The following is a 14,169-nucleotide window of genomic DNA, read 5'->3' as shown; positions in this document are numbered from 1 at the left end:
CTCCCACAATGACTTGTGACGTAGACACTACCTGCCGTGTAAATCAAACGTGATGTCTTCTTCACCACTAAACCATCCTCAACAGTCTCATTTTCATCATGGACTTCCACTATTATTTGTTCATTTTACGAGGATGTTTAACGTCTTTCACTTTATGTTCACACAACAAATTAGATCCCCCCCCCCCCCCCGTAACAATCTAAGAGGTTGGCAGCAAACAGTTAAAAGAATCAAAGAATGATAAATGTGCAGAAAAATGAATAGTAGGAATATTTCTTGTCTCATCTTGTTCTGTCTCTTCTTTGTGCTCTGGCCTTTCCCCCTCATATTTCCCTCATTTTCTTGTTGCCTTCTCGTGTGCTGCATCTCTCACCTTCTCTCTGCCTGTCTCAATTTCATTCTCTCTCTCCAGGTTGATCGACTGATGGAGTTGCATTTTAAGTACCTGGAGGCTGTTCAACAGGCTGACAAGAGGATCGAAGGAGAGAAACATGTAAGCATCTCTCCTTTTCCTCCCTCCCTCCCACCCTCTCAACCCGTCCCCCCCGTCCCTCTCTCTGTGCCGTCTCTTCGACACTGGCTTTGTATCACGCAGCTTGTTGGACGAATGCATTCACATAAAACACTGACACTTTCAGCTTTGCTCTGTTAAACACAAATGAAATGCCATCATTTGGTGTCAAATAAATTATTAGAGGTTATGATGTTCTACGGTACGTTTTTGGTGTTGTGAGTGAATGAACCAGACCAGTAGTTTGATCCTGAACCAACTGTATTCTGAGAAATCCAAACCTGATCTGAAACTGACCACCACAAGCTCCATAGTCCTGACCATTAATGGTAGTATTAATGACAGGCTGTGTTAACCTTATGACTGTCATTCATCATCGATATCAATCAGTTCCTTCTAAAAAGTCATCAAACATTCAGTTTATGTTCCACTTGAGTGAATTCATCCATAAGTTGATGCCAGGCAACAGCTTTGAATCTAAATAGCTCTCATATTAAGGTGTTGTTATGGCTTGGTCCAACACCATGGTTGTTGTTGTGCAATGACATGCATCACTAAACATTACAGCTTTACAATCAAATAAAACAAGACCAATCCTTTTGACAAAATGTCAGTGATTACTGTTTGGATGATTAACCATTTTAAGTATAATGTTTAGTCTGACAGACCATGCATGTGTGGGTGGGCTACACAGCTACAGAGACCATGGGAAATATTTACTGCGCTGTACAAGGTGCTAAACAGCCTGATTGCGTATGTCCTTTTACCAATGTACTTCAGAGAGGTTTTGCACCCTGTTGATAATTTTCTCTTAGCAATATTTAATTTGGGAGGTTTCTGTTTTTGGAAGTAAAATATGGGAGCAGGGAATGGACATTTATAGAAGTGTTTGTTGCAGCTGCTGTATTACTGACTACACTGCGGCAGAGGGAACTGTTTCTGAAATTTAACTCTGGAAAAAGCACTTGTAAAATCTGCTGCACTGTTTTATGTGCCACACACAGAGGGAGGATGAGAGGCTACAGCCCGGTCGAAACAGTAAATAATAATAGGATGCATTACAAGCATATTTTACCAGAGTTCTCAGTTTAGAACCACAACACAAGACTAAAGAGCTGCACTGCAACAGAGTATTATTTATCACATGATGTTAAGTTATTGTTTCCCGTAGGTCCCTCCTCACTGACTTTTAATGGCTTATAGGAGCTCCTGTCCTCCTCCTCACTGATTTTCATAATTTCATATTTTTGTTTAGCTGACAGCATCGGGCTATTTAACTAATACTTCCTCACACACAGCCTCCCTCTTGCAGCATGAACGCACAGTTAAAGTATCAAAATGATCTTCTCTTCCACCACCTTCCAGCAGTAATTTAGGCAACAAAAGAACACCTTTTTTTCCACTCTGGAGAACAACACGTGTCAAATCACTTTGGCACTTCATTCAGTGGGTGTTCAGACCATGTTTTAAATAACCAAAGAGTTGACAAAGGTTGAGCCACGCACATGATTGGTTTTATTAGACTGTATTAGACTGTAACAATGCAGTGGTGTCATTACACAATGAAAAATAACTTTCTGACTGGAAAGTATGTGAACAACTGACTTTGCATATATTATTATTATATTGTATATCAATTTGTTGACCAAATATAATTTCTTATACGAAACCATTAGCTGCTGTCCTCTTAGAGTGGCCTAGATTAGTTAGAAAAAATTAGCAGGTGGAGCAATATTTGTAGTGGTTTTGTAGGGTATGTACTGGTGCAGCAAAAGGGTTGGACAAAATCACTTTTTAAGTCAGTGTGTTGTTTAAAAGGTAAGGTCATTTACAAGTTTCATAGTCCGTAAAACATTTCTGGCCCTGCACAGGATTCTCCTAAACAACTGAAGTATTAGGGGACACATAAAATGGCTCCTTACAGCTCATTGAGACACCAAACTGATGCGTTGTCAAGCTTGTGCAGTAGTAAGGCTTAAAAGCTTATGAACACACTGAAGGTTGGAATAACGACCTCCAAACACGGTAAATGGAACCATCTGAGGAGCGTGTGAATGCAGGGTTATCCCAAGGTTAGCTCAGTTAGCGGTGATTAGCCACATCGCAGCTCTTATTATTGCTGAGCATGTTGCAGCTCATCACACGGTGTATATTGTTTGCCTCTTAACCTGAGGATGGTTTTAATATTGTGGTAACACACTCCACTGGTCAGTGTTGCCATTATAATTGTCTGTATTCTTTTTAATGAGTTGTCTGTGTCACTGGGTGAAAGTGTCCAAGTCATTTAGTCTAGTATTGAGTCATACGGTCTTTTGTTGAAATAAATTAAACGGCGTAGGATGATAACCGTCTCACTCATTCAACAGTCTCACTTGACTACAAACTTGGTCACTTGCGTTTACACGACACATTACGTTACACAGTGGCTTCAGTCATAGTCTTATCACCAGCTTATGTGATTGTCCACTGGATCGTGACGTCAGGCTTCAACCTTTACACCGCAGCCAGGTGCGCTTTTTGCCGAACCCCCTGTACCGCCACAGCCAAAATGGACTACCCTCAATAAAATGAATGGGGAAAGCTGCGTTTTCGCCGCAATGCCGGATGCAGTGTGAATTCAGCCTTAGGGTCTAATCTTTCTACAAAGTCAAATGCAGCTTTCCCCAGTCATTTTAATGAGGGTAGTCCATTTTGGCTGTGGCGGTGCGTGCCGCAGATAACCATCTGTTGGAATTATCTACAGACAGAAAAAAACATGTACTCCAGTGCAGTCCCATCACACGTTCATGGTTTTCTTCATAGCCTACAAAAATTCAAATTGCATTATAGATGTTCAGATATCTCTGTTATAAAGAGTTGGGGTGTGCGCTCAACATGTCGTCTCTTTTTGGTAGATAAGATGAGCAGTTCCACACAGTGTCACATCAAAAGCCACGAGGGAAGAGACCAAAAAACCATCACAATCCTGCTGATAACAATATGACAGTTTACAGAGGAATGGCACACTTGATAGCTGTGTGTGAGGGCTCTATTGAGCTGTCTGCATGTGTGTCTGTGTCAGTGTGTTGAGCTGTGGGCTAGACAGACCGATGGAGGGATACAGATGGAAGATAAGTGGCCAGGCAGGGGATAATGGCTTCAACAGAGAGGGAAAGAGCATCCTCTTCTCAGAAAGGGACGAAGACAAGAAAAAAGGTCGATAGAGATACTGTAAATATCAGAGCAGGAAGTACGGCGAACAAAAGAGGAGTGGATGGTGAAACATGGGAAATGCAGGGAAAAGGAGAAGGCAGAAGGAATTTGAGTGATAGAGGGAATGAAGAGTGGGGGGAGGTGTGGGGGGAGGTGTGAGAGGAGACAGATAAGCGAACAGTTCCCATCTAAAGATGACTGAAGATTAATTTCTCAGACAGACATCGTGGTGGGATTGCCAAGAAAAGGCCACTCAGTTTGACATTTTCTCACCCCGCTTTCTTTTTCTCCTTCTCTCTCTCTCTCTGTCTTCTTCTCTCGCCTCTTCCTCCAGGAAGGCAAAACTATGACTTTGTGATAGCCTGGTGATAAGAAACCTTGTCTGCGTGCGCCACTATCTTTGAAGCCACACGGTCGGCCTTCGCCTGTTCAGAGCCATACAGTTAGCTCGGCACACATAAGGCAGAAAGCGATAAAATACCTATTTGTGGTGCAGCTGCAACATTCTATTCATTTTAGTGAAAGAAGTTGACCACACAGCACTCTAGTGCCATGTCAAGATCCTCACACTGCTCGTATTATGAAAAGTGACATGAATACAAACATGTAATATTGTGTATGTTATATAGAATAGACTCTCATCTCATTCTGTCCTTAAAAAATGCTGTGTCATAAATCTAATGCTGATATGATGCAGCTCAACTCCTGACAGTTCCAGTTAGAGATTTAGCTGTGTTATGTTAGGAGTGACTAACGTAGCCTGGAGCCTCTAAAGCAGGCTCCAGGCTACATCTCTAAAGCAGAGATAATGAAGAGACTGCAGTCCACAAGCAATTTAAAGACACCATGGACTATGATTATGCCATTTTTTACAGTGTTTTGATGTCTTGTAGACGAAACAATTAATGCATTTATCAGGAAAATAATTTTCAGAATAATCAATCATGGAAATAATTGTTACATATTACCCTAATCTTGTACAGGGTAACTGGTCCTGATTTTTAGTAAGGCTAGTAGCATTGCTGTAGTGATGCTGACATTGGTTGGTTCCCCACTTTGGTTCAGATTGATGGATTACAGAACAACTATTGGATGGATTGACATTGAAATCTGAACAACTTCAATGATCCATCAACAAAATTATCCAGTGCTTTTGTTCATGACTATGACCATGTTAGCATGCTAACATGGTCATAGTGACACTGTTAGATTGTAGACCAGGGCCTTAGGCAAACTTTGGCCCACCAGAAACTTTTTTTAATGTTTTTAATTATAATATACATAAATGCTAACAATGCTCTTTATAATGTAGTATTCCTTATAATTATTTTTTTCATTATCTGAGCGTGGCGAGCAGAGTGACACTGCACAGGAAGTCAGTCAATTAAGAGGACTTTAGTACCATTTTTGCATAATTACAATACATCACAGTTGGTGTTTGCTTTCGTTCCGCGTGGCCCACCACTGAGTTTAGGTTTTTAGGTTTTGGCCCTCCTAAAGAAAAAAATTTGGGCAAACCTGATTTCGACCAACTGTATAACAAAATTAAAAGGCACAGTCAGAACTGAACGTCTGAGCTGAGCTGAATTCAAACACAGATCTCTGCTCTCATAAAGCACCTTTATCTTGAATTTCTGAACCTTCACTGCTCATAGGAAATCTAAAATTTTATAATCTTTGAGGTCACAGAGTGTTCTGCATTGACCTCATTATAAGCTAGTGTCAAGAGGTGGTTTCAAGTAAGTCCTGCTTGGTTGTGTTTTGGTATTTTTTGCAATGTAGTCAATTATTTGTAGGGTCTAATATGATACTACTGTAACATATTACTAACAGGGAGTCCATGTCCTGAGCAGCCCAAGGGATTAAGCAAAATGCAGTGGTTTCACTTCTACTGGTACAACTCTTAATGCCCAGATGATACTCTAAGTGTGTGTAAATCAAAGCTTCCACCAAATGTCACGTTATGTTAAACAAGGTGATAAAGACGGCAGACCCAGTTCTGTCCGGCGCCTCAGCTGAATCGGCTGCCGTCAGCAGCGGTGTTTTATCTCTCTCTGCTGTGCCTTTTGGTTTCCCCTAGTTAAGCCTGTTTTTAAGGGATGGTAAGCAAAATGTTTTTCCTCTGCAACATATTACCCACAGATTTCTCAGGAGGATAGCAAAGAAAAAGCTGCTGCTGCTCTTTCTCTGTGTCTCGAGCCCAGTCCCTTTTAATAAGCTGCTTATTTTCTCCCACCTTGGTATCTCTCTTCCCTCCTCTCTTTCTATCCTCCCATTCGCTCTTTCTCTTGCCTAAAGCTGCTTTACCCCTCCTGCTATATTTCTCAATTTTGACCTTCTGTTTCTTTCATCCCTCTTTTCCTGTCTTTTGCTCACCCCGAACATCCATTACTCTTCTGCTCCCTGCTCTCCTAGGTGTCTTCTTTTACTCTCCCTTTGTGGACTCCTTAATTTTGGTATCCTGCCTTGCCTTTTCTTGCATCTTCCCTACTTCCTTTACTAGCGTGTGATCAACTCAATTACACCTGTCGTCTTTCTATTTTCATTCTCCTTTCATCCTTCATTTCTGTCTGGCTTTCACATCTACTCCTCCCTCCTCCTTCCCTCCATCACACCTTCTCCCTGCTCCTCCTCCTCCCATTTTCTCCTATTTCTTCTTGTCTTCTTCTTCTCTAATACAACTACTTTCACCTCTCTTTCTCCACCTCTTTTCCAAGCCCTTCTCTCCTCATGGCTTGTTGGTAACAGCTCTTGGAGATTGATGAAGCTCAGCAAAACATGGCTGAGGCCGACCTCAATACTGTAAAATGCCTGAGTGCACTTTCCTAGTACCTAAGCACCCAGTTGCTTGTTGTGTGTGTGTGTGTGTGTGTGTGTGTGTGTGTGTGTGTGTGTGTGTGTGTGTGTGTGTGTGTGAGACAGTATGTGTGTGTTTGCTTTACTGGGCTGTAGCAAGAGTGTAGAGCAGAATTGGGCAGGTTTAGCATTGCTGACAGTAGACAGTTTTAAAGAAACTCTGTGTTAAGTTGAAATTGGTTTTGCACATGGATGTGATATATTTTGTTTTCATAAATGTCTTCATGGAATAAATTCTCCCTCTCTTTATCCGTCACTCTCTTTCTTTTTCCTGCTTCACACTGTTTGTCTGTCACAGCTTGTTTATTTTCCTTTCATCATTGCATTTTAATCCTCATCCATCATTCCTTCATAAATCACTGTTAATTAATTCAGTCACTCATTCATTCATTGAGGATGAGTGAAGCATGTAACTGCACTGAGAAATGTTGTTCCAGAAGTGAACTTCTCCTGCAGTGCGGTCAGCTCATAAACGTTTGGATTAGTTTATTTCAGCTTAAGAGCTTTCACCCTTGAAGTCCATTTCATTTCAGCAGGTTATTCATTCTAGATTGCAGCAAAAATTGGCACCCAGAAGCCGGAAAATGTGTCAGTCCTGAGCTAACAACAAATTTATAACGGCTAATAAGTTTTGGAAGAGACGGTAATCTTTGCAATTCAGCAGCTTACATTTATTTTTTTATTTAAATTATTAAATAATATATAGCAACACAGACAAACATTTAAGGGCACATTCATTTTTTAAAACTAAGAGAAAAACCAATTGAAACAGATAACAAAGATGAGTGTCTGCAGGGGAAGAAGAGTTCAGAGAGGTTGTAGGCTGAAGTGAACAGAAAAAGAAAAAAAAAACGTATATGCACTTGTATGTTCTTACCCTTAGCACTTATGTACTTAAGGTATCCTTGATAAATAGCAGCTACCATGCTCAGATGGGGGCTTGAAAATTATTTCCATTTTTTTCTTTTCTACTTTATCAATGGTGATATGTTGTTTCTTTCTTATGACAGATGTACTTTATTTTAAGTTGCTTTGGACAACAGCGTCTGCTAAATGCCCTAAATGTAAATGTAAAAGTAAATGTAAGTGAACAGGTGGTGTTTGAGGAGTTTTTTAAACAAGATAAGATAGAACTCACTGTGCTGTACATTGAATCTCCATATAACATTTTTAAACATTTATCAGGTATGCTGACAATGACAGGATCCTATTGACTTTCTCCAAATACTAGAAGTCCTGATTCAGAACTATCAAACTCATAACTTTAAATCATCGATATGATATGAATGAAAATGAAACAGTGAGAATCTGTCTCCTGAAATTGACATCACACGATCAGCTAGATCGTTTTACTAAAGAAGACGTGTCATTCTGTCCTTTGGCAATGACAGAAACACTTAGCCCACCTGTGGTTCTACAGTGATGTTACAGAGTGGAGCTTCTTCCCTCACAAAACCGCTTCATTGAGTACAGACACAGACAGCACTTTAACCTGACAACAGGCAAGTTTTAATCTGGCCTGCCATCAATTTACCCACAGAATTAACTTAAACTATTTACTGCTGACGACCTGCCTCTGTCGACGGTTGTCATTTAAATCAGCTTTAGCCACCCAGCTAAAACTAAGAAGCTGCTGCTTAGATGCTTTGTACAGTGCTCTTTGCTAATAAGAGAGATGAGAGATAGAAGATTTGATGACAGATTTGGTTCTGTGGGAGCTCCAGTCCAGTTATCACAACCCAGATATTTGCAAATGAAATGCTTGCTTCATAGAGCCCTGCTATAATACTCCTCCAGCTTCTGTCCTCAGGCCGGCTCATATTGGATAAGACGCTTGAAGCTTGGCAAACACTGAAAATGACCAGTGACCAGCTGTGACCATGACTATGAGATGTACCGTACCTAACCATTTTACGACAGTCTTACCTGCATGAATATTATATTATTAAATGTTAAAAACTCAGTGCTTTATAAAACGATTCAACAGCACTACAAACTACAGCTGTCACAATGTACCATCTGTTTCAACAGGAACTCAACATGATACCCTTCCGAGAAGTGGATGATTTGTATTTGTATGGAGGTACACTGCGTTACCATATAAATCTCCTGTTTGTGTCACTTGTCCAGAGCAGATTCTAGCTGAGGCCTGAGGGCTGAAAAATTAAAACTAATAACTGCAGTGGGTGTTTTTCCTCAAACAGCCACAAGGGGCAACAATGAGACCATTCCACCGGAGCTGCATAAAATATCGTTACAGGATCGATATCACAATGTGCGCATAAACAGTAGTCTCATTGCAGGATGTGCAATGTCAATTAAGGCAAATTCACCCAAACACATCCTGCTACAACTGTTTTGCTGCTTGATACAAACACAAAACTCACAAGGTTGTCATTTTCTGTGATCACTCTACAGGAGAAGTCTAATTTAGCCCAATTCAAGGGTTCTTCGATACATGGGAGTTTGTTGCTTGAAAGTGACATTCAGGCTCTGCATAAACAACAAACCACCAATCACAATCATTGTTGATCAATTTATCAAACAATGGAGGACCTACTTTGGTTGTTTAAAAAAATGCACTCCCATACAAAATCACCTCAGTCATCCTAGAATGATTGAAGTTATCTTGTAAAAAATCTTTTCATAGTGCAATATGTAGCGCAGAAAACCAAATATTGCAATAACGTTTTTTTCCAATATTGATCAGCCCTACATTTGACTCACATAAAATGAACTCTGACAAGCAGCACATAAGTGAGATTAATGCTTTAGCATAAGTGTTTTCAAACAGTATTTTTCATTTTCATAAGAGAAAAAACTTCAAGGTTGAAGACTAAGTGGTTGGTTTGGCAAATGTACGTCTGGTTAAATTCCCCACCTCAGATAAAGAGCAACATAGAGCTGCTTCTCTAAGCTTCTCTGAGTAAACCATCCAGGTCTCATACGCATCACAAGAGACAGTCCAGGAGGAGGCTTGGTCAGTGTATTTTTTATTACATCTGTAATAAGTGTTTTCCCCTGCCCAACATTTTATGGTTTGGAGCTCAACACAGGCTAAATGACGTGGTGTTTAATGGTAGAAAGCACTTCCTCCCTCCTGGTAACACTGCTGTTTTGCTTTGCCCCACTTTGTGAACAAACTCTAATTGATGTGCGCCCAAAGCACAGGGCTGTTCTTTTTCTGGGAGATTATCATAAACCTGAAATCAGCATGTTGTCTCACACTCTCACAAAGTTACAGATTTTTCCTGAAAGTTTACCTCATTATCAACCTCTGTATCTCTTGTTTTTAATGAGGATATCTAACCTCTCTCTTTCTGGTGTTTGCTTAAGCCTCATAAGGAGCATTACGCCCTACACACACACTCAAACACACACACACACTCGCAGTCACTGTGGGTTTTTGCAAAGTGCTGACAAAGAAATCACTTTAATTCTGCATCTAAGCATCCCAGCGGAAAAGAAAGCACAGGAATAACAAAAAGCCACACACACACACACACACACACACACTCATACATCTCATACACAGTCAAACAAAACCTGATATACATATTTTAAAGTGCACACACCCAAATAAAGGCTCTCATTCAAAGATGCACACACTATATGCATGTCACACAGGAGCACAAGCATGCCTACATGGTTTGTGATATGCACAACAACACTCGCACTGCACACACAGTGTTCCATAAATCATACACACCCTGTCACACAAACACACACGTACAATGCAGCTGAGTTACAGTAAAGGGACTGAGACTGAAAATCACTGCTTATTACTTTGTCTGTACTGGAGCGAGCCTGCCAGGCTCCCCTGAGGTTGCGGTAATTGACTTGTCCAATCCCTCCTTTCAACGCGTTATTCTTTCTCCGCCTCTTCTGTCCAGTGTTTGCCAGAGGGACAGAGCTGCCTTTGTCATGGTTCAAATCCTTCCTCTCACCGTACACATTCAAAAGTCTGGCTTGATTCATCGTGTGTTCAACATCTTTTCTGCCATCCATTGCAGTCAGGCTCCCCGGAGGGTGCAGCAATTGACTTCACCTTGTTTGAAAACGTTTTTCTTTCTTTTTCTCCTGGAGTCCACATGTTGCTATAGACTTATTGCAGGTGTCAACTAATTAAGAATAAGAATGAGAAGAATGAGAGACACTGACTTACAGTTTGAGCATTTTTGAGGCTTTGATAGACATGTACAGTAGCTCCACACAACACTTAAAACTGATGGCTAGAACAGAAACCCATAGTACCTTTTAAATTATCCATGAGATACTTTGAGGATACAAATGAATGAATACTTAGCTGTTGGGCCACTTAAATGCTTTTTCTGGAGCTTTCAAGCACATCCTACATTCTCCTTTAGCAGAGTTTGTTCAGATAGTTTAGCTTTTATCCTGTGACCATTAACACCAACTGAGAAGGGGTCAGAGTCATTGACCAGGAATCGGTGGGCAGCCAGAGAAAGATCAAGGAGGCCATGGAAATGTCATTAATTTAGCTGGTAGGGATTGGGAGTCTGGTTCCAGTTGAGAACTGGTTCCAAATTGTTCGATCCACTGGAAACATTCCTCTTTTCAATGCTGGGTTATTTTTCTATCAGTTGTGCATTGCAAAAACAATGACATCATACTCTTGCATCTAGGCTGCTGGAAGCTTGCAATGAGAAGGAGTCATGGCAAGGGATGGAAGTTGAGAACTGGTTTCAGTTGAAAACCACACACCTGAGCGACACGTATGCCTCTCTTCCTACTCTGTGTTCAGACTCTGAGATAGTAAGACAGTTGTGTTGGCGCTGAAAACCTGTGTAGGTCTACTACAAATCAAAGTATTAGATTAAGAAGTTTTATGTGATGGTGGTGCTTGATTGAAAGTTGAGTACTTAAGTTATTATAGTTAATCCTGAAAGGAACTTGAACAGATGTACCGAGTTTCAAGACAGTCCATCCAGTAGTTGCTGGGACATTTCACTTTAAATCATAAATATCAACCTCATAGTGGTGTTAAGTCAGGGTATCACCAAAGTCGTTAGGACTCGCCCTCTTGTGAACATGTACAAAATTTAATGGCGATCCATCCAAAAGTTGTTGACCAATGTTGTCGTCCAAAGAGCCATACCACTGCCATGAAATGAAAATTCATCCAGAATTGGTTAGTTTCACTTCACACCTCTACAGGGAGCTGATAGATTCTGAGCACAATAAAGCTGAAAGCAGGTTGCTTTAATTCCGAGCTACAATTTGCATCCATGTGGTTGAATGCATTTAAGGAGGAGCTCTTAACGCCCCAGCATTTGTCAGTTATTTTGATGAACTGCCTGATGAGCCCTTTGGGACAATCTAACACTGCCTGATTCCTGGCCAGTCAACATACCAGAGTGGTCCATCATCTGAGCTGTCAGCGCTGCTGCCTTTGAGCTCTTCTAGCTCATTGAGACAGTAGCAGCAAGGAATGAAATGAAATCCGTTCACTTGCTTTTGCTATAAATTTGTAATTTGTTTGATCCTGGATCGCTAATGTCATGACACTTCCTGCCTTTCTTTGCCTTGACAAGCCACAATCACACCCCAAGACAGCAGGTACAACAATAAATGCTATGTTTTGGCCCTTTAATGTGTAGATTCTGTCTCCTTTTAAAGGTGGAGCTGATGAAGCACTTAAGAATATATTCGTCCCTGCCAAGTTAAAAGGAGTGTCCCAATCCTGAGCTTTCTCCTCTTCCTCCTCATCATCCTCGTCATTTTGACAACGACACCTTCCTCCTAGGCAGATTCTTTGTGCAGTACATAAAGTAGACAGATCCTCTGACTGCAGGGTCACATGCAAATCTTGACACAGAAAAAACATTTTACATTCAGTATTAATCTACTATTAAATAATATATATAAGATAAAAATATAATAAAGTAAAGTAAGATTTACTGAGACTCATTTAGAGTGAGTATGGAAGACATCAGGAACCTACTAAAGAAAAACCAGGTGAATCGTGGTGGAAGCTTGCCTTGTCCAACTCTAACTTTGAGAATCCATAGTCTAGATTATGAGTCTCCATCATCTTCTTGTCTCTATTAAATTCTAGTTGTTGACACACATTGTAGTCAAATGTAATGTGTTTCTACTAATTTTGCCAGTACATACATGATAGACCAAACTGCAGTCACGTTATTTATGGTCCCATCCTCCACAGCTGATCGGCTATAATAGAAACATGTGTATACAGTAGTTGAACTCTCCAAGGCCTCCAGCTCTGCTTTGCACTGGTGGCCATAAACAGTAATGAGGATGACAGGAAATTGCTTCCTGAGTGAAACAATGAAGGACAATGCAAACGCAGCATTTATGTGAAACACCTCTGTGTATACGCATGCTGTTCTTCACGCTCCCTCAGGTCTCACATGTACGTATCGTGTCCTATCCATTAGCCATTAAGGCCTACTTCCTGTGTATTGTATATTTGCTGAAGTTGGATTGTGAGATTTGTGTAACTTTGCCTCAAGCGACTGTATTGGCTCAGAATAATGAGCAGAGTTGTCCTGGAAACTGAGATAATCTGTTTTTCCTACAGGAAAGAGAGGAAACACAGTTAACATTCAAATAGCTTTGTTTCAAGTTTATTGCATCTTTAATGGGCGCTAGTTGACGGCAACAAGGCAAAGCTTTGGGACTATTTTACAATGAGATAACACTCCGCTTTGTAATAAAACAGAATTCTGGGCCAGTGCTTTACCCAGAAGACACAGAGGAGACAAATGCCCCACATTCAATGGCTTTATTAAAGGTTCTTGGTATAATTATCTGCATTGTTTTGCATCTTTAACAAGCCGCAGTTGACACTGTACAGTAGGGCTTTGTTCTGAATGTTGTATCTGCTTGTCTTTTCTTTCATCAGAAATCATTAAAGCCGGTTGAGATCCTGCTTTCAAAACACAATGTCACAAAAATGGATATGTTGTATTGAATCACAGCTCTGCAACCTGCAGCTCAAATGGTTTCCCCAGAATAGTTGTGTACTGTAGCCCTCAGGAATTGCCCTTTGATTGAGGTCTATTAATGAGCTGAACTTCAACTATAATAGGGTTTTACAGTGTAATTGATCTTTAAGGACAAGGCCTTTTGAAAGTTTTAATTTTCTCTGAGATTAAATCATTGGGATGTAAATGTCATGTGAGGTACCCTTTAGCTCCACGCTCAAAGCTATTTGTTTTCATTAGCAACGCTTTGAAAAGTTGCCCTTTTTCTTGATTTACTGTGTCACATGCTATTGCATGGTTAGCTTTTTTTAGTGTTAGACCATCCTCTCTTAGACTAAAACAGAACTAGACTAGGCCAATGTGAGTGCATGAATTAAATGTACAGTATATATGTTGAAATATTATAAGTTAGACTTGTAATATGTTGGTTAAATGTGTCATCAAGTGCTCATTTTCTTTCTATGAACTAAACTGACTGAATTCTATTGGTAAATGTTAGCTTTAGTAAATGCATATAGAAAAGTTACATCTTACTGTTAGAAAAATGGAATACTTGAAGTCATCATAGCTTAAAGGTCATATTGATAGCATTTTAATGTAGACAAAATATTACATCTACAGAGCTTGAAGAAAAGTGCA

The 14,169-nt window shown here is 40.3% G+C and overlaps 1 protein-coding gene across 1 annotated transcript in view; it reads left to right on the top strand.

Annotated features, from left to right (window-relative positions):
• Positions 1-14,169, top strand: part of ctnnbl1 (catenin, beta like 1) — a 62,135-nt gene that overhangs the window by 36,149 nt on the left and 11,817 nt on the right. Inside the window, exon 13 of the mRNA XM_073470195.1 lies at positions 413-493. Coding sequence (XP_073326296.1) covers positions 413-493 — 81 coding nt within the window. The remainder of the gene's footprint in view (positions 1-412; positions 494-14,169) is intronic.

The sequence above is a fragment of the Pagrus major genome, chromosome 7, assembly GCF_040436345.1.
Source record: "Pagrus major chromosome 7, Pma_NU_1.0".
NCBI classification, from domain to species: domain Eukaryota; kingdom Metazoa; phylum Chordata; class Actinopteri; order Spariformes; family Sparidae; genus Pagrus; species Pagrus major.
This window is presented reverse-complemented; position numbering and strand designations above follow the sequence as displayed.